This window comes from Microtus ochrogaster, chromosome 1, assembly GCF_000317375.1.
Source record: "Microtus ochrogaster isolate Prairie Vole_2 chromosome 1, MicOch1.0, whole genome shotgun sequence".
NCBI classification, from domain to species: Eukaryota; Metazoa; Chordata; class Mammalia; order Rodentia; family Cricetidae; genus Microtus; species Microtus ochrogaster.
Genome location: NC_022009.1, coordinates 111,583,816 through 111,605,276, shown reverse-complemented (window position 1 = coordinate 111,605,276; position 21,461 = coordinate 111,583,816). Strand labels below are relative to the sequence as shown.

The following is a 21,461-nucleotide window of genomic DNA, read 5'->3' as shown; positions in this document are numbered from 1 at the left end:
TTTCTTTCTTTCCCCAGTTCCCAAGTGCAGTAGGAAATGTAAGCCAACCTCAAGCCTTACTTGGCTACAGCTGTTTCCCTCGAATGGATTAAGCCCTTACGGGTTAAGTTTTGTTTTCTCAGAAAAGGAAAATTAAATCCTCTTAGATAGAAAAGGGATTTTAAATTTTGTCACTTCTAGACAAGGAATGAAATACCTCCTTTAATATAAGAATAGGTAAGAATGTAGGGATTTGAGTTTGCAAGTCACTGGCCACTTTTCTGTCCGTCCTTAGAGACAAATTCTCTGTGCAGGCAGATTATGAAGGGCTGACTGATCTGTCGCCAGCAGCAGAGACCTGGGCAGGCTGTGGGGGCCCTGCCAGAGGCCATGGCAGGCCAAGGCTGCAGTGTGCTTAAGCTGGGAAGCCCTGGACCACAGCTCTGCTCCTTCTCATCCATCTTCTTCCCTTCTGCCCTCCCTGAGACTTTCCTAAAATTGAGGAAAATACCTTGAGTGAAGCTCTAGAACTTTCTGGCACCCCATTTCCGTATTTTCCAGAAATAATTCCACAGGCAAGCGGAGACCATGTCATTGCACCAACCCCTGTGGGGGAAAAACAACACAGTCACAGAAAATTGCTGTGCCAAGTGGGACCAAAAGTGAGGGTGTGTTTAAACAGAACTCTGTCCGTTCTAGAGGAAAGCTGGCCAGATAAATGAGTTAATACCAGCATTCGTCTTTCCATTACAGCTTAGGACTTACAAAGTGTGCCTCAATCTTTTATAAACCAATTAAACATGTACTGTCTGTTCCTGGGAGTGAGCCATATAAGTGAACCCGAAAATATGGCTTATTCATGACTTTTTCATGGCCACAATTCGTAGACCGAGAGAAAAGAGCGTCTACTTGCAAAGAGCCGGGGCTTCACTTGTCCACTAGGGCCCAATGACACCTGGCACCTAGCAGGAGCACAGCCTGGCACACGGCAGAAACAGCACCAGCTGTTGTTGAGTTTGTGTTGTTTTTGATTCAGCGTTTGGAAAAAGTAATCTTTGGAAATGGCTTTGGCATATAAGCCTAGTTCTTGTCATCTCTATAGTACATTAGTCAGGGACATTTGGGAAAGCATTTTCCTAGCCCCTCCCAAATCATTGATTATCATATTGTGAAGAATGTGGGTTATTGATATTTCTAATATCCAAATTTCTGGTGTTTGTATTGTCTCTACATCCCCACCCAGGCTCTGCTTCCACACAAACAATATCCCAGCCTGGGCACTGCTTCCACACAGTCCAATTGTCCTGACTTGTTGTTTGTTGAATTCCTTCTGTCTTACCCGGTCCCGGGCACAGCACGAGAGACATGTGGGTATCTATATGCTTTGGAAAGGCTACCCAGTCTCCTCACCAATGCATGTTTATGGTTTCGAACCCCTGCTGAGTGTATCCATGACAGTCAATTTACAACTCTGTGATTGCCGTCACGGTACCTGTAGACCAGCCCCGGCCCAGCTGATTCTGCCACAGTCTCTGAGATGCTTGGTTCTCATCATCTCTGTGTTACATTAATTAGGAACCCTTGGGAAAGCATTTTCCTGACACCCTCCCCCAATCATTGATCCTCATATTGCGAAGAATGATCAGATACGATTTTGAAGGTTACCTATTTTATGGTAGAGCTCTGGCAGCTGGACCTCCACCTTCTCTCTCTGGAAAAGATGGTACTCGGCTTGTTCACAGACGGGTGGGATCATGTTGAACTGTCGTGCGACAGAATAAGCCTCCTAGGGAACAGAAGAGATTGCAGCTGAGCTGCTGCTGCTGGTGAGCACTGGAGCTTCATGCGATGCATTTCCACAGGGCTCGTGCACAGCTCTGGTCATAAGCCTTACCAAGAGAGGCGCCCAGCGTGAGAAATCTTTATTATTCTTTGGGAAGTTTAGACTCAGTAAAGTCAGGGGCGAATTAGTCAAAGCTCGAATTGTGTATTATGAAGAAGATTTTATTTGAATATGGTTAGGTTCTCAGATAAAACTCAGATAAACCCCCAGAAAGAAGTGGTCTCTCTAAGTGGCATGTTATGAGCAGAATAATTTCCAACAAGCTGATTGTCAGAAAGCTAGAAGACTCTATTCCCATATCTCATTAGCTTTGAAGTTCTACATGCTTTTTTTCTTTTTTGCCAGCAAAGAACATGCTAAAACATGATTCCTACTGGAGATCTGGCCCCTTGGGTTTGTTCTAAACTGCTGGGCTCCAGCCCTGCCAGCCGTCTCCCTAATGGTGGAACAGACCCTAAAATTCTAGCGCCATGGCATTGTGAAAAAAGTCTCAGAAGAGATTACAATTTAAACGTGGTTTCTAAACAACAATGACGCAGTGCTCAGCAGCTATTAAAACCAGACATCAACTCACCATGATCTCCATCGCGCTCCACCTCGAGGTGCCCCAGTACATTGCCATGCCTTGGTTGATCACGTGTGTCATGGCTCGAACAATTTCTGTGGGAAGCCAAACAGTATCCCATGAACTCACCTCCTGTACAGAGCTATGTGTTTTCCCATTCTCCCTCTACGAGTTAGAAATTTGATGTGTTTATTTGATTAGCATAGTTACTCTTACTCTGGTGACAACACACATTCACCGTCAGTGGTTTGGAGGCTTGACAGTACTTTTCGGTAAACGGACACTTCATTTTCAGTTTGCAGCAATATTAAACAGTATTAAAAATGTAATGACCATCACAGGTCTTCCTTTACTTGTGTCGCTCAATGGTTCTTGTTCTGAGAAATGAACAGAGTATCTTGTCCACAAAGTGAGAAGGGAGGGAAAGCGTTTGTTTTGACTGGAGAATGTACGGTCACAGAGGATGAACGGCCTGTCTCTTCTGTTTGGTGGATTTGCCGAGCTGCTCCTTATTCTCAATAGCCATTTAATAGAGATGACTCAATAAGTGTGTCTAGCAGAAAGATAAACATATAAAATGCCGAACAAACAGCCGAAGCCACAGGGACTCAGAGCCCACTTTGACACACCCTGGCCTTGACTGCTTTGAACCAAACTTTGTGCTAAGACACCGGCGTCATTGATTTCACCAGGGCCTGCCAGTGGGCCCACCCAGCTTAAACTTTAGCCTCTTTGAGTTCAGCATCACATTTCCTAATCAGGAAGATTAATCCTCTCCCCAAGGGGTGGAGCTAAGCTAAACTAATCCTCTTGGCACCAGCCAGATGAGCTACAGACCTGGAGGAACGAAGAGCCTCAAGTTCAAGCTGGCCAAGCCCTCAGACAACATTGGGTTTCTTTTGCTTCCACAAAGCCCGGCAACTACACTCTTAGGATGCCAGGTCCCCGGATGTACTTACAGGGTCAAGGTCTTAGACTTCTTTATGTCCCAAATAATACTCATAGATAAGACGTCCTACAGAACAGAATCCTTGTGCAAGATAGGCAAGATAGAATTGGGATCGAGATATGCCTTTCTCTTTTTTCCTTTTCCTTTTCTCTTTTTTTTCACTGCCTCATTTCATCTCTCTCTCTCCCGCTCTTCTTTCCTGCTCTTTGGGAGTCACTGGACAGCCTTGACTGGCCTGGAATTCGCTGGTAGATCTACTGAGTTAGGGCTAGGAATTATGGGAATTATGTGAAGCGTTAAAATGAGGACATCTTGTGAAGTTTGGAGAATGACATTTTTAGGGTGATGGACAAGCATGCGGAGGGCCCTGAAAGAAAGACAGAGCTCAGTAAGTTCCAGTGATTGAAGCAAAGCTAGGTAGCAGAACCTAGCAAGGAAGCATTGGAGTTTCAGGTAAAGTTGGTGGAGGGCAAACCAACTGTATGTTATTAAGAGTTGAGTGGACTCGGTGCCATTTTTAGGCAAGGGAATGAGAGACATCCTGTAATCAGAGTCTGCATCTCAGAATGTCATCCTGCCTCTGCTGTGAAGGATCTGAAAGAGGAAGCCCTGGAGTACGGGACCCTGGGAAGAGTCTGTGGCAAAGAGTGACCGGGAGGGTTTGGTAATTAAGACAGAGTGAGTGTGGCCCTTAGCAGGCAGGAAGGGATCAAGGCCTTCTCCCAGATACCCGACTGTTTACAGAGAGGAGGGCTGTGGGGAAAGACCATAGCAAGGCTTTTGGACGTGAGGAGCATGGGGACGCTGTGGGTGACACTGGAGGGCATGTTGAGCTGATGAGTCTGAAGACACAAGATGATGATGCCCCTGCTGGACACTGGTGTGTTAGGGAGCGCAGCTTTCCTACTGCTGTTGTAGTGGTGGAAGTCTGAAGAGAAAAAGAGAAGAGGTTTTCACTGCCAGCATGAGGTCACAGAGAGGACCCTGTGCAGCTGACTGGTCAGAAGCCAGCGGGGAGGGGCATTTTAGAGCCAAGAAGGAGAACTGTGGAGTGGAACACGGGGAACAACCACGTCAGAGGCTGCAGATAGTGTCTGCAGCACACACACACACACACACACACACACACATGCACACGCACGCATACACATACACAGTGACTGTAGACACGAGAGCCATTTCAGTTCCATTGTGAGGGCCCTAGACCAGGCTGGAGAGATGGAAGGATGGAGGGCAGGCAGGTTCGGAGACAGCCTGTACAGACTCGTTCAGTGGGTCTTCAAATGAATGAGGCAGAGACAACAGCAGTTCAGGGGATGCTCAGGGAGAGTTTTAGTTAAAGATGGGGAGGTGAGAGAATATCTGGGCGCCACTGGGAATGACCTAGAATGAGACCCATTGTGAGACTGGGAAGGGAGGGGAGAACATTGGGGTGAGAGAGAGGAGGAAGAGTGCTTCGGGGTGGAGGACACCCCTACTGAAAACAGGGGCCCGCTGGGTTTGTGGAGCTCAGTGGGAGATGGGGGTCTCTTGATGATATCTTCACACATAGTGAAAAGGGTGGGCAGGAGGTTCGCAAGCCTTTAGCTGCTGGCCACACCTTCTGCCTGTTGTGTGTGGCTCTGAAGAGAGGCCAGGGAGGAACTGGGGAAGGAGGTATAAGGAGTTCTTGTCTGTGGAGGAGGCTCAGCAGCCAAAGCAAAACTTGTAGAAGAATCGAATAGGTAGCAGCTTAAATTTAAATTAAATTCTTGAAGTAATTATTTATTGATTCATATATTTACATATAAATAGAATTATATATTTTATTTATAGATTGGTTGATTGATTTATAAAGAAAAATCCCCTGAATTTTGCTAGCGAGCAGGAAATTATTTTATTGGTAGCTCAGGTGAATTTTTTACATGATGCTCACTTGTAAAGACACTAGAGGGCAGCATTGTTGAAAGAAAAAATCCTGACACTCATACTGTTTGCTTGTGAATTATGGAAACTCATTTTATTTATTTTTTAACATAATAGAGAAATTTAAGTGTAAGATTTTAAAATAAAGGTGGTTACATTTTTATGTATGTATTGTGTGTGTGGGGGGTGCAGTTACATTTGTCAGCCATGGTAGTTTGTGAATGTTGTAGGTCAGAAGTGGGTTCTCCTACTCCAACACCTTTGAATCCCATGGATGGATCTTGCAGTAAGCGCCTTTGCCTGTTGAGGCATCTGGACGGTTCGTGGAGCTGCACCGCAAGGCTTAGACTAGCAGAGCATTGACTCTGAGTGCAGAAAGGACACCAGAATGAGTATTTAGGGTGCTACATTCATGGGGCTCCAGGAAAGAACACAGGCAAATGTGGTCAAGTCTGTTTCCCGGGACTGATCCTGGCTCTCTCTGTCCAGATGTTTTCATCAGCCTCAGCCCCTGCGTTCCCAGCTCTGCCTGCACCCTAGAAGCAACATCACCTCCTACCCCATCCCTAAGGTGGATCTTTGAAAATTGTCCATGCAAAGACTCTAGTGTGGGTCTATTGTGTTTATCGGGCTGAGGCCCTGGCACAAACACTTGAGAAACCTGGCCTGGTTGCTTCAGTTACTCGGACCTCTGGTCTCAAAGTGTAGCTCCCAGGCCACCGGCTGCAGCAGCAGTCAGAAGCTTATCGCACATGGACTGCAGATTGTAGTCACGTGGTACAGTCACTCTGACACCTGAAGTCTGGTTACCACTCGCTGTGCTCTTCCCAAGCCGTGTCAATGACCGCGTCCTCCATGCTTCCTTCTCTTCTGTGTCCAGCTAATAGAGCGCTTCTTTTAAACTTTGCCTTAGTCCTTATGTGAGCGGATAGTAATATGAACACCCGTGCGCACCCATACACATTGGCACCTACCGGATCACTGGAGAGTCTGATAAAAATACCTGGTTTTAGTTTCCATAATGCGACTTCGTGCCCCTCCTCTCTCCTTCTTTCTCCTCGTCTCCCACTTTATCCCCCCTTTCACTTTCTCTCTCCTTTCTGTCTCTGAGTAGAGTCTCTTTTTATGTAGCTCAGCCTGGTCTAGAACTTGCTAGGTAGCCCGGACTGCCTTCAAATTTGAAGTCCTGCTGCCTCAGTCTCCTGGGTGCTTGGATTAACAGATTCCATCTGTGATTATAGGTATGTCTAGCATACATACATACATACATATATATATATTCAAAAGTTTGAGAAAAGCTATGTAATTGGTCACAAGGCTTTGTCAGATCTTCCCAACCTTCCTCAGGTTGAAATTTTATTCTTCAACCGACGGCTCTCTCTGGAGCTGCTAGTTCAATTTTGCTTGGTATCTTATTTCCACCTATAAAATTAAGAGGCATTAATCCACTGATGCCATGGCATTCACTCACGGCTGGTGCAGCTCAGGCCCGTAGATGCTTGTGACCCTGAAGCACCAACCCAAGCTGCACAGCCTGCGTGTAGAATGCAGCCTCGGTTCCTTCTCAGAGAGAGCCAGCCCTCACATTTTAACAGTTCTTCTTGCAGTAATGCAGTTCATCTGTGTTTAACATGGCACTTCATGCCGAAGGAACGGATACAAATGTTTTGAGTAGAAAGTTTTGGTGATAGATATTTTTAATTTCAAAATCAAAGTGCACATAAATCATGGTAGCTTACACACCCGCCTCCGTCGCCATCTACTAAATAGAAAATGGCCCCAACACCTTGAGAGCTGTGAGCAGATACTAAGATTGTACGGACAATGAAGCATGAGGACTAAGGACGTAAGTGTATGGAAATTAGCGGTTAGGTCACACGCAGTCACTCAAGTGAGCCTGGACATAGAGACAAATGATCAAGCCAGAGTCTGTGCAGCAATGACTGCAGTTTCCTTTGACTGTGGCGAGGCAGTAGACCGGGAGTCCATTGGGTTTGGGCATGACTTAATGCTGGCATACTATGCTTGCGAGGTGCTGAGAGAAAACCCAAATTTACTGTATCTAGGATGCATTTTTTCTGTATTTCCCAAGCTTTACATAAATGTGTATTATATTTTTGTAATGGAAAAAGAAAAAAGAGAAAAGAAAATTAATCAGCCAGGAAAGGCACCCCTTCCAGCAAACATGTCACAGGTCACTAAATGCTGCTTTTCCAGGCGGACAGTTGGATGTGGGCCACGTGGTGTGGCTCTATTCTGTGTGGTTTCACAGGCTTTTCTTGATGAGGCAAGGGATCAAAGTTGGTTTTAAATTTTTCAGCTTTCTCCAGAAATACACCTGTTTACATATCGACATTCTAGGGCAGGATCTGAGTCTGAGGGAAACTCTGCAATTTTGTTCTGAGTTTAGGTCTAAAGTCTAAGACGTAGCATCGGGTCACCTGGAACTGGAGTTGTGCACTGCTGTGCCGTATCTCCAATCCCTGGACGTAGCTTTCTGATCTTTTAGTTCTCCTCTTGACTCATGGTTTCCCTGAAATAATGTTATTATCACATCTGGTCCTTCCAACTTCTCTTCTAGACTCCTGGTCTGCTGATACTCTCCAAGATGTAATTATATAGACTATGGATAAAAAATTGTTCTATTGGGAACTCACCAAGGCCAGCTGGCCTGGGTCTGAAAAAGCCTGGGATAAAACAGGACTAGCTGAACATAGTGGACAATGAGGACTACTGAGAACTCAAGAACAATGGCAATGGGTTTCTGATCCTACTGCACATACTGGCTTTGTGGGAGCCTAGGCAGTTTGGATGCTCACCTTACTAGACCTGGATGGAGGTGGGTGGTCCTTGGACTTCCCACAGGGCAGAGAACCCTGATTGCTCTTTGGGCTGATGAGGGAGGGGGACTTGATTGGGGGAGGGGGAGGGAAATGGGAGGTGGTGGCGGGGAAGAGACAGAAATCTTTAATAAATAAAATAAATAAATAAATAATTGCAGCACAAGTTTCGACAGAAGTTGACATCTTCCCAATAAAACCTGGTGATTTCAAGTTATTAGATTCTAATTGCCACATTTGCTTAATACTAAGCAGTAATATCTAAAGAGACGTGTCCTGTCCCAATCAAAGAGAGATAGTGTCTTTGATAAATAGAGAATGCAAAGCAATTATTTAATAAGTCAAATGTCTTAGGATCAATGAACAATAGAACAAATTCCAATTAATTAAAATAAAATTTGTTGGGGGCAAGGCAATGAATGGGTAGAATTAAAGAAACAAGCCCAAGCAAACTTCAACTCCCGGGTTGTGAAGTTTTTCTCGGTAAGTGGCGTATCTGTGAAGCCACACGCTCTCTAATCTGTAGGTTAAGGGAAGGTGTTTCTCGACATATGCTAGGATATCCTTTGACAATGTAACTGAAGTCACCCTGTAATAAAGGAACTTCCATAGTTTGAACACAGATGTACTTATGTTTTCTGTTGACTTGAGACAAGCTAGGATCATCTGAAGAGAGAACTCAGCTGGGAAAATGCCTCCATCAGATGGGCCTGTAGCTAGATCTGTGTGGAATTCTCTTGATTAATGATTGATGTGGGAGGCTCCAGTCCACTGAGGATGGTGCCCTGGGCAAATGGTCCTGAGTTATATAAGAAAGCAAGTTGAAGACAGTTGGTGGTGGCGCACGCCTTTAATCCCAGCACTCAGGAGGCAGAGGCAGGCGGATCTCTGTGAGTTCGAGGTCAGACTGGTCTACAAGAGCTAGTTCCAGGATAGTCTCCAAAGCTACAGAGAAACCCTGTCTCAAGAAAACCTCATAAATAAATAATAAATACAATAAAGAAGCAAGATGAGCAAGCTAATAAGCCGTGTTCCTCCACAACCTCAGCTCCAGTTTCTGCTTCCAGGTTCCTGCCTTGCGCTCTTGCCCCGTCTTCCCTCGGTGATGAGCTAACTTCCTTCCTCCCCACCTTGCTCTTGGTCATGATGTTAATCAGAGCAATAGAACACAAACTAGGATGGCAAGCTGTCCCCCTGATCTGGGGTGTCCTCCTGACATAAAGGAAAATACTAAAACGTGAAAAGTTATTTTTGCCGTCTACTAAAATGTTTAAGTTTTATGCTTGTCATATTTCTGACCTGTAAGTTACTTTAGTGTGTAGATGGTACAACCTAAGGACCTAGTTTCATCTATTTCTTCTTACCACAGAAACAGAAAATAGACATTTTTCCCTGACTGTGTATTAGAATTTTTTTTTTTTTTGTCTAACTTAAAGCAAGGTAGGGTTATCTGGGAAGAGGGAACTTCCATTGAGAAAATGCCTCCGTCAGATTGGCTTGTAGGTAAGTCTGTGGTGCATTTTCTTGAGTAATGATCGATGTGGGAAGACCCAGCCCAGTTCACCTATTGAGTGGTGTGACAGATATCTAGCCCTTTCACATTGTGATAGCGAGCTATCATCGACAAATGTGGCGTAGCTTTCCTGGGATATATGCAAGGCCTGGTCCTTGCCCCATGTATGTATGTATGTATGTATGAATTAATTAATTAATTAATTAATTAATTAATTTATCTTCTAGGCCACATTGCTATGGGTAAAGTTTCCTTCTCGCTAATGCCTGTTTCTGGCATCTCCATGGGTTGAGTATCCCTCACGGAATGTTGCATCCCACTGTTTCAAATTGCAAGCATTCAGCATTCAGAAAGTGTTGGATTTTGGAGCACTCTGGATTTCAGATGTCCACATAAGGGGACATCCTCTGTCAGTTCCTCTGTATCCTGCTGTCAGTTCCCCCAAGCCAGGAGGAGTTACCGAGGTTTGATAGCGATAGCAAGTGCTGAGACCCGGCAGCCACTTCCTCGCTTTTCTCATTGCCCTGTCCAAATATCTGACGAGAAACGACACAAGGTAGGAAGGAGTAGCTTATTCCACTCACGGTCTGAGGGGACAGTCCTCATCGCATGGAAGGCATGGGGTTGGGAGCAGCTCCTGGCTGTGGTAGCAAGAGCTGGCCTGTATCTAGGCAGATCAGGAAGCAGTGAGAGGACAGGAACTTCAAGCCTGCCCTGCAGAGACCCAGCTCCTGTAGGTCGGCCCCAACTCAAGAGATTCTGTAACTTTCCACAGGACAGCCATCAGCTGGGGACCATGAGCCTGTGGGAGACTTTTACATCTGATACATAACATCAAGGCCTTCTCTTCCACTTCCTCATCTTCAGGAGTCTTTAGGCTCTTTTGGGCCTTTAATATTCTTATGAACGCTTAATTTGCTTTTAGAAGGCAGATTTGGCTGGCATAGATCTATTTTAGCAGAATGGACAAATTTAAGACCCTAAGCTTTTCTGTTCATAGTCTTGGTCTGGTTCCCCACTCAGTCTCCCATACATGATATCATCTTATAAACATTACAAATTTAAAGTATGCAAAGCTTAATACAATTCTCTATATAGTTCCTGCACATTAAAACTATACCTACCTACTTAATGGATCTTTTTTCTTGCCTTAAGGCTTTTTGGTTCTATCCCTTCCTTTTCATTTTTTTTCTTTTCCCTTCCATCAGTTGCTCAGTCCTTTCCCAAATAAATCCACTGGATCCTCTACTCTTTCAGGCTCATCTCCTCATCTTTGTCTATCTATATAGAAAGTTAGAAGCTGATAAAGGAAGTCAGCACTGGATATGGGCGTGGAAGTTTACCAGGGAGGCTCATGGGTTAAAATTCATTTTTCTAACACCAGCATTCTTTGTTGAGAATGGGTCTGTGTTAGAGAAGTGCTTGCTGCAGGGTGTGTTCCTAGGGGGAAGGCTGTCTAATTTCTCCTGGGGCCTCGGATACTGTGGTTCATGCTAGTATATTTGTACATGCGCCATGAAGTCCCTATCATAAAATGTGGGCAAGATAATTTTTGACCTAGAAAATTCTCAAAGCCAGATGTGTTCCTAAATGTGAGCGGCAAATGGTGGCTGTGGAGGAGGAGACTCGTCAGCAGAGGCCCTTGCAAGAAGAATTCCAGGGGTGTAGCTTTCATGAGTTGAGCTGTCACTTATGATGGGATGTACTTTCTATGTTACAGCTACTTTTGAATCACCGATGCTCCTGTGCGTAATCCACTACCCACGTTCCTGTTACTAATCCAATAAACTCATTGGCTCACCAAGCTAGACTTTTGTTCTGCCATCAGTGACTTATCTGGGGGGAATAGATGCCTCTTTACATTTCCCCAAGGATGGGGACACAGCAAGTGGTATAGCCACAATCTCATTTTGTGTTTGAAGAAATCAAGGCATGGAAGGATGAAGGCTCATTTGTGCTAGTTTTGAATTTTCCCCTTAACTTCCATGCCCAAAGAAATGAAACAACACATCTTTTATTCCTTTCACTCACATTTGTATTTCATGCCCAAGAGAGAATATTTATTGTATTCTTTGAAACACAGAGAGTGGCAGTACTATCTGAATCGACTGAAGAAACAAGCCTTTGGGCATGTCAAAAGGAAATACATTGGGCAAAATAATTGCTGAAGAGTCATTTTCCAAACATTCATTGAGCTGCTAAAAAATAAATTTACCCAGCTCTGCCAGTCCTATATGGCACCTACTGTACCCGTACCCATTACCAATGGGATAGCTATTTCTCTGTTTGGGAGCAACCGTCATTTCGTTACAGCTACTGACTCAAGGCTTTTATTTCCGGTGTTTTAAGTTACCTGAACGTCATTCTCATTGGTCAGACAGACGGATGCAGAATCTTGACACATAGCTTCTTCTTCTATTATGCTGTCTGGACCCTTTTATCCTACAGCTCTCTGTGTATCCGCTGCTGGGGACAGGCTTTTAACTATATTTTAAAAGGCACGCTGTCTTGTGGATGAAAGAATAAGGCAAACAATGTGGCAGAGATTGATCAGGGCAGAGAAGATATCGACCCTAATGAAATTTGCTACCGGCAAATCCAGTTTAATGATCCAAAGGAAGCAGTCTTTATTGCCCTTTTAATAGTCTGCGCTTGCTGTCTCTTTGGTCCTGTCGCGGGGAGATGTCTGCAAGTGAAGCTATCTTCATCTTAATGACATTAAAACCTTCTCCTCTTACATCCCAGGCAGCTCCTGGCAGCCCTTAATCCATTTTGGCTCTCTCCTGCTCGTCTACATCTGCCTGGTATCCGGTAACCAAAAGGCGGCTTTTAAACTTGAGGCGTCAGAGTAAAATAACTTTCTCAGGCTTTTGTTAGCTAAACCACCTGGTCAAGAGGAGCGACTAACCGTGTAATACTCTTACCGGCTGCGTCTATAAAAACACGAGGCTGCCCCGGGTGGGGGCTGGGCAGCTCGCACTGCAGAGCTGTTAGGAGACTGGCCTGTTGTTTATAGTTTGTGCACGAGATGAGCAAAGGCTTGGGCGTCGGTGGTTTTGGTCCTTGAGGCAGACAGAGGCGGGGCTTTTGGAAAGTGATTTGGCCACAAGTGCTTTGCCTCTATCAACGGATTAATTCAGTGATGGATGCAGGGAATCTGTGATGCAAAAGATGTGACAAGCACACCTGGCCTGGGTGGGCCTGTCCTTAAATGTCCTGTACTTTATGCCTTGTCCCCATTTCACCACTCTGCATAACGTCTGCTTATGCCAAGTCTTTCTTTGGGGCTTCCCTTCCTATTTGTGAGGTTCTTCCCCCACCCTTCACTCAAAAATGCCAGTTCTCCTATTTTATCTCATAGGATCCTCTGTTAAGGATGGATTTAGTGAGTATTTTTAAGGATATGTCAGGGCTTCCTCTCTGAAAATGGCCATACACACAGCTCTATTAGACAGCTTTGGCTTTAGGACAAAAATGTAGGCAAGCTTTCTATTGCATACCATAATAAAGATTTAAGACGGCAGTATTTCCTTCATAAATCTTTGGGTAAGATTGACGCAGAGGAAAAGTGTCTCGTGTTTATCCTGGCTCTTGTTCTGCTCCACTGACCTCACGCTCACCTGTGACATGCACAAACACTTCCTTGCCCTTCAGGGGAAAGGCATGCCTGCTCTTGAGGCAGAGCCACAGGAATGTGTTGGGGACAGAGAAGGTGTGATATACTGTCCCTCAAAGAAAATTGTTCTAATCAGGTACAGGAAGTGGTTTGACAGAGTTTTTTTTTAATGTTCTGAATGTTTGCCTATTTTCATTCTAGATTTATGAAGCCACTTTGCGACAATGTTAAAGATCCCCTGTCACACCTAGGGTGTTAAAAATAATAGTTCACACTTACATAGCACTAGCGCTGTTCCTGGCAATGTTCTAAACACTTTGCGTTTATTAAAGAATTGATTCCTCAGGACAGTTTTATCAAATAGGCGGTTATTGTTGCTTTCTACAGGAGGGAACTGGGACCAAAGGAAAATGAGTAAATTGCTAAAAAAGAGGCATGGGGAAAAGATGTTTTGGGGACTCCTGGAGTAGGTGGGAGAGGGGAGTTTCGGGTGTACAAAACTGTCAAAGAGCCGGGCAGTGGTGGCGCACGCCTTTAATCCCAGCACTCGGGAGGCAGAGGCAGGCGGATCTCTGTGAGTTCGAGACCAGCCTGGTCTACAGAGCTAGTTCCAGGACAGGCTCCAAAACCACAGAGAAACCCTGTCTCGAAACCCCCCCCCCAAAAAAAAACTGTCAAAGAATAAACAAAAGAGATACTGCATTAAACAAACAAACAAACAAACCAAAACCAAGCACTTTTCCCTGGGACAGTAGTAAATCAGCCAGTCTCTTCCCAGCCAAGGTTCTGGGGTGTACAATGTAAGCTTCTTGGAGAAAAAAAAGTTGCTAGGGCACCCTACTTGCATGGTGTTGCCTAGGGAAGTGTCATATGCAGACGTCTCTCTCTGGTCACTGGCAGCTCTGTGAGCATTTCTTTCCTCCTCGCTTGCTTTCTCTCCTCCATAGCATGTCCCTCTGCTAGGTGTCTTCTTATTGAACTTTTTACCGTCATACTGTTTGTTTCTTACCTCCTCTTCTAGATTTCATCTGTCCCACAGGGCGAGGCTTTCTTCTCTTTATAATGCCTGTGCGTGCCATGGTATGTAGTTGGCATGCAGTCAACAGTAGCTGAGAGGGCCATCTTTGGACATGGGTCCTGTACTCTCCAGTGGTTCTTGATTGGGCTACCCTGAGTTTCATATGGTGACATTTTAAATGAACCCTTTTGGTGTTTCGAGAAAAGATCTTGACAGTTTGATCTTTCTGGGAAAGAGAGTGGGGAAATGGGAGGAAGAAACAAAACTGCATCCTTCTTTTCTTAAGATTATCTTGTTTTAATATTTCCAACTTCCCGTCTGTTTTGTTTTATGTGAATTCTTGTCATAGGTATTTTCTTTGTCTCGTTTTATAAAAAAATAGTCATTTCTAGTGGGACATTGGGTTTGTTCTACATTGCTTTCAGTTTCAAAGCCAATGATGGGATATGCTTCATTTCTCCCAATAAATGACAATGTTGGTGATACTTTCTTTCCCTCCCGACTGCTCTGCACAAGTCCTCCTGTCTGCTGGTTTTTAAAACTCACAACCTGGTCTCCTTGTGTACGTCAGGTATGGCCTATATTTGGATTTTGAAAGTTAAGTTCAAAACAGTATTCTTGTTTAGTTTTCATTATTTTTGTATGGTTGGGTCAGCTGAAGGCAGTCAGCCTCACGGATCTCCTTTCTGAAGCTAGAGCCCAGCGTGGAGATGTGGTGGACAGGATGGGTGTGTTTCAGATTGAGAGCCTGAGGTTTCGGGGCATGCTTTCTAGGCCCCCAACACTGGCAGTAGTTACATTGGAGTGGCACACCTAGGTGTCTCCTCAGGAGGGTTTGTGGAGTGTAACGATAGGTATGAGTGATGCCTACCTATAGTGTATAAATACTGCGAACGTGGCCAAATACCCCCTCTGTAGTCTGTGGAAGTTTGAATGTGAAGCCATAGCACTCTTGCACTCTGGTTATCTGGGATAGAATGGAATTTTGTTATGAAGTAAGCATGTTTTCTAGAAGTAATAGAAAGTCATTTTTTTTGCATGTGGAATTGAAGTCAGATAGTTTTAAAATTATGTATTAAAATATATAAAATATATGGCGTGAACATGACTGGTAATGCAATCATTTGGTCTCACTTTTTGCATTGCCTTTTGGTCTTGATTCCCTTGGCCCCAGTGAAATTCCACACTTGTCCCGGAACTTTTCTGCCTGTCCTTAAGCATTTTGCAGATAACTTTAAGCACTAAACATATCCTTCATAGGTTTAATTAACAGTCTAAGTTAGAATTTTTCTCCCTCTCCCTATCTGGAGCCTGTACAGCCTAGGATGTGAGAGTCGCTTGGAGTATGGTGGGTTTCCATATTTTCCTACTCTCTGTACCCCTCCCTATCCTTGGCCCCGATTCTAGACACCCTCTAAGAGGCCTTCACCTGAGCACCCTGTCACCCCCAGGAGGGCAGTACTTAGCTAGCTGTGCCATCAAGGCAGATGGTCAGCCCCACAATCCACTTCTGGATTTTTCCAGACAAAAGCCAGGTCCCAAATCACTGTGCTCCTCGGCCAAAAAAGTTACATTGAAAACCCAAAGACTCTGAAACTTCCCACCTCAATCAGGGTTGTGGTGAAGGACCAGTACCCCACCCCCCACCCCAGCTGGGGCTGGTGGAGCTCACAGATCTTGACAGTTTGATCTTTCTGGGAAAGAGAGTGGCTTCCTCAGAGTTAACATTCTCCACCGGATCCCTTCTCCTCCCTGCTCTCATGAGCTTCATATTCTTATGCTAGAGTCACCTCCAGATTCATGAAGCCGAGTGGAGAGGGGGGTAAAAGGAGAGCTCCTATTATAGAAGAATTTTGGTCGTAAGTGGCATCAGGATGTCACCATCGCTCAGCTGCTCCGCAACAGCTGGTGCCAGCAGTAAGACTGGTCTCAGCCCTTCACAGGATTTCAAGGAAATGGTGCCAAGGTGGGGGAATGCCTGTCAGGCTACACCCTGCAAGGTTCCCTTGAACTCAGCAATAGTGGGACACAGTGAGCCTTCTTGAACCTTAGAGAGAGACACTGGGGAACACCTGTGAAGTGTTCTTACCAAAAACGCTTAGCCCAATCTGATCATGAGAAGCGATTAGACTGAGGTTGGGGGCATTCTCCAAAATAACTCCCAGGGTGTTTTGGTTGTTTGGTCAAAGAGAACATAGGGTAGAGAAAGCATTTAAGATGAAAAGAGATTGAATAGTCAGAGCAAAAAATCCTATACAACACTGTAGGAATCTTATTTTCTCCCTCTCCTGTTTCAGTGCTGGGGTTTGAAGCCGGGGTCTCACTCAAGCTAGCCAAGGGCTCTACTCAACGACACTCCACTGCATCCGTCTCACTCACGGGGAGATTTTCACTCAAATTGTGTTTCCGCTTCCTTCTCAAGAAAATACACACACACACACACAAAGAAAACACAAAACAAAACAATCCAAACAAAAACCAATACAAACAAATCCCATAAAGGAAATGAAGGAAATAGGAACACGCCTCGAGTGCTATGTTATGGGAGTGTATTGATGTCTTGCGTGTGATGCCTGTGGCGTTGTCATATGAGCACTGCTTTGCAGTGAGAAGATACCAGAGAAAGCATTCATGTCTGACATGTTCACAGTGAGCAAGAACGGACAAAGCCCATAGCAGCTTCATACATGCAGGAGAAGCATAGCAGGTGTTCATTCTTCTGATTTTTCTGTAATTTTTAATTTTCTCAAAAAGATGGGGAAGAAAAAAAATCATGGAACCAGCTTTCAACCTTTTCCTATAAAAAAATGTAGAAATGGCTTGTCCCCTCCTTCTGATATTTTGATTGTGTCTTCAGACCTAGCTGAAACTCTTGGTGTGGGAGCTCCTTCTATATATGTGTTGCTTTTATTGGTTAATGAATAAAGCTGTTTCGGCCAGTGGCTTAGCAGAATAGAGCTAGGTGGGAAAACTAAACTGAATGCTGGGAGAAAGAAGGCAGAGTCAGTGAGAAGCCATGGAGCTGACAGAAAAGAAAGATGCAAGATGCAAGCTGGAACCTTGCTGGTAGGCCTCGATCCTTGTGGTAAAATATACAATAAGAGAAATGAGCTAATTTAAGATATAAGAGTAATCCAGAAATACAATTAAGCTATTGGCCAAACCGTATTGCAAATAATATAGTTTCTGTTTGATTATTTCATGGTTTGGCAGCCAGGAATGAACAAGTGGCCTCTGCCTACAAACTGACCTCATCTTATGTATAGAAAATCTTTAAAACATAAACATATGTAACACCAATAAGCACATTGAAATATTTATGCTGGGTATTACAGTTTCTAGGACGTTTCCATTTAAACAAACATAGTTCTTCACAACGATGTTTGGAAGAGAATGTGATTTTTCCATTCTTCCTATTTATAAATGAGAATTGGAGAGGAGGTCTAAGCCACTCATCCAGACACCCATGGGACACCTACGTCCTCTCACTGTGTCTTCTCAGCATACGAGAAACACCCAGAAACTTAGCAAAACAACTCACTCCCTTACTCTTTTTGTACAGAAAATAAGAAAGGGATCGTGAAGTATTTGCTAATCCCATTGCCACTGCGGGGGGGGGGGATTACAGATTCGGGGCTGTGCACAGGCCCCTGCTCACCCCATTAAACATGCATGCTATGGAACCTTTAGAGGCAATGCCACTAAGATATGCAGCCCCCACCTGGGCAGGCTAGAGCACCAGTGTGGGTGACGTTAGCCTCCAGTCCTGTGCATGCCGCATGCAGATCTGCAGGGGTGCAACGAGGAACCTCTAGAAATGTATTCTCCCGAGAGTGAGTCAGTGTGCTCCTCAGAATATTGAGTGAAATCCTGTCGCATCTCCCGCTGTTTCTCAGGGAACTGACATCTCTCAGAAGAAAGGGCACATGAGTCACAGGAGAACACAGTTCTGTCTTTCACCTGACAGCTGGGGCGAGCAGACGCCTTCTGTCTCCCTCCACCCCGTCCCCCTCTCTCTCTCCATCTCTGTAGTGGAAAGCGGCTTAAGGAAAAGAGATGAGGAACAAAAAGACACCAACATTTAAACCTGGTGGGGTCCACAGCTAGAGAAGACATGGAGCCCACCTTGTTTCTTTTCCTGAATGTTCTATTAGGGGCTGAATCGCTTCATTTTTACAACTGAATAAAGATGGAGAGAAAAAAGAGGTAGAAACGGGAGAGAAGATATAGGAAGTTGCTAAGTGGCATAGAATATACTCATACCCTTTCTCGAGACCATCCATTCCCACCAAGATTTTACAGAATGACATTAGGAGCCTGCTCTCCAACCATAGCACTGTATGACTAAGAACTGAACTTGAGGAAGTAGTTTACTACATCAGCTCCCCGCATATACCCTTCAGAGTTGGCAACCTTATCTCTTCAGCATCCTGTAATTCTTCTGAAGCTACCTTCTCACACCACAGATCTGGAAAAACAGTGTTAGCCAGTGAGCCAGGTACAAAACTCTTCAGAGCTCTCCTAACTCTGGGGCACTTTTCACCAGACTTTGTGTGAAGTAGCATGCCAGCCATCCAATGTGAACTCTGTACCGTGACCTTATTGCATGCTCTCCAGGAAGAACAAACAAGGAGTGAATGACACCAGGTGGAAAGCTAGCAGCCTGGGAGATGGAGGCAGAATTCACAAAACAGGATGAGTGACAGGCTCTCTAACAGGCCCAAACATTACAAACTTGACAACAGAGGGTCTTGCCCTTCTCCCCCTTTCTCTTGCTAAACCATTAGATTAGATCCCTAAAGCTAGCCCCCAAGTTCTGTTCCCTTATTTGACCACATCTTTATGCCTGACCAAATTTCAGGGTCCAACAATCAAAACACCAAGGTCCAACAACTGAAATTCATTGCTTGACTATATTGGCTTACGGGTCCAATCAGGACTTCCCAGCTCATTCTAGCATGCCTCCTCTTCTTTATCTTTAAAAACCACTATTGCAGAGAACATCTGCCTCTGCCTTTGCCCTATCCAGATGCAGCCTCTGTCCACCCCCACCCAGGGAGGGATAAATAAACCTTCTATGTGCTGAGAATTTGGTGTCTGGGTGTGTGCCGTGCAGACTCTGAGGCCCCTTAAAATTGGTAATTACCGTGTGATAGTAGTCAAGTAACTAGTAGTCGTGTAACTAGTAGTCAAGTAACTAGTAGTCACGTAACTAGAAGTCAAGTGATTGTTAGTAGTAACTACTAATTTTGTAGCCAAGGCATAGAAAGGAAAGAATGGGGATATGTGCCATTCACAACAAATTTGTGTTTTAATTTTTAAAATTATTTTTATTTTATGTATGTGAGTGCTTTGCCTGCATGTATATACGTGCGCCACATGTGTGCCTGGTATTCACAGAGACCAGAGAACACCAGGTGCCCTGGAGCTGGAGTGACTGACGTTTGTAAGCCACCATGCGAGTGCTGGGAACTGAACCCGTGTCCTCTGCAAGGGTAGCAAGTGAGCCACTGAGGTGTCCTTCTAGTCTCCTGAGTGTGTTTTTGAAATCTGAGTACAAATGAAACATAAGAAGATCCTCAGTTAGCCGGCAACTGGCCTCCCTTCCAGCCTTGACCGTGCATTGCATAAGACCTGCAAACAGTCCTGAAGCATTTACAGCGGATGGGTGAACCGCAGCTATTGGCCAGCTGACTTGTCCCTGTGGGTTTCCAAACTCCAAGCCCTAACCCAGGTGCTCTACCAAGTGCTATTGTTCAAATCTCACATCTGATCCCTACAGCCGCATCACTCCGAGGAAGGCCAAGGAGGAAGAGAGAGAGAAAAGACCCCAGGGCCTCGGAGTAGCCTAAGATTTGGGCATCTGGGTCTTTCCACGTTTCAGTCCTAATTGCTTCAGCCATCCCTGTCGGCTCTCTGTTTCTTCTTGTGCTATATTTGAGTGGATTTGACAAATGATGTGATTCACGCATTCTCTTCATTTGTTTATATATGTGTGGTATGTGAAAGTTTGCATATGTATGTGTGTGCGGTTATAAGTAGAGGCCAGAGAAAGACGTCTGGTGTTCTGTTCTATCAGTCTCTCTGCATTGCTCCTTCTCACCGAACGTGAATCTCATCAGTTTGATCAGGGTAGCCAGCTCCTGGGACCTGCCTGCCTCCGCCCCTCCAGACCCTGGAGTTACAGGCATGCGCGGTCTCCGCCCCTCCAGACCCTGGAGTTACAGGCATGCGCAGTCCCCTCCAGACCCTGGAGTTACAGGCATGCGCAGTCCCCTCCAGACCCTGGAGTTACAGGCATGCGCGGTCATAGCTGACTTTTGTGTGCTTGCTGGGAATTTGAGCTGTGGTCCCTGTGCTTGTGTAGCGAGTACTCTTACCCATGAAGCCATCTCTCCAGCCCCAATGTAACGTTCTTAGTTATTATCGGTCTGCAAAGCAAGCAGGGATTTGACTTTTATAAGGGCAGAATTTTTGTCAGATTTATTAACTTCTAGTTCTCCTAGGTGCTCAGAAAAGTGCTTGGCATATGGTAGGCATTCAGAAACTATCAACTAAGAATGAACTGATCTTCTATGTCTTTTTTTTTTTTTTTGTAGATAGCTTTGAAAATAGCTGTTGGCACAAGACCATCTTTTAGACCGAAGCCTGGAAAAATCTATTATTAAGTTAATGCAGGACGATATTCCAAGGAGAAAACAAATAGCTTATAAGACAATTATATCAGCACCTCTGGCTTGACCCTTTCTTGACCTCATAGACCCTGTTTAGCCCAGTAACTTGGACATCTTTGGGTTTTCATCACGTTATAATTTCAAGGCCTTGGACATCTCCCATTGTTACCACTGAGAAGAGAGGTATATGTGTATGCATTAAACGGTACATGCTAGAGATAAGGCTTGTGCTTCTTTGCCTTCGCTGCAAGCGAGGTGGTAAACTCACACTGTTAACTCATTCCCAAGGTACTTGGATTTTATGTATTTTCACTTTCAAGTGAGGAACTGAGCCTGCCTAGGGACAGTAGCCTGCTTCAGTGTAGCGTGACCGCTGAGAAAGCCTGGGTTTGCAATTGTCTCTTCTGCCTGTCTCCCTTGCTGACACGCTGCTCCAATGAGGAGTCCCATCACAGACCATGGAGGGAAAGACCTTGGAGTGAGCGCCACCTCTCCTCATTGCTGGTTCTCTGTTTTAGCTTATGTTACTAGAATCAGTAAGACTGGGTTCAAAAGTAGT

The 21,461-nt window shown here is 44.9% G+C and overlaps 1 protein-coding gene across 2 annotated transcripts in view; it reads right to left on the bottom strand.

The window, feature by feature from the left end:
* The window catches only part of Kcnab1 (potassium voltage-gated channel subfamily A member regulatory beta subunit 1), a 352,108-nt gene that overhangs the window by 18,942 nt on the left and 311,705 nt on the right, over positions 1 to 21,461 (bottom strand). For both annotated transcript variants that reach the window (XM_005344063.2, XM_005344065.3), the window contains exons 9-11: positions 2,397 to 2,482; positions 1,645 to 1,765; positions 491 to 585 (exon numbers count right to left, since the gene is read on the bottom strand). In XM_005344063.2, the coding sequence (XP_005344120.1) occupies positions 491 to 585; positions 1,645 to 1,765; positions 2,397 to 2,482 (302 nt within the window). The remainder of the gene's footprint in view (positions 1 to 490; positions 586 to 1,644; positions 1,766 to 2,396; positions 2,483 to 21,461) is intronic.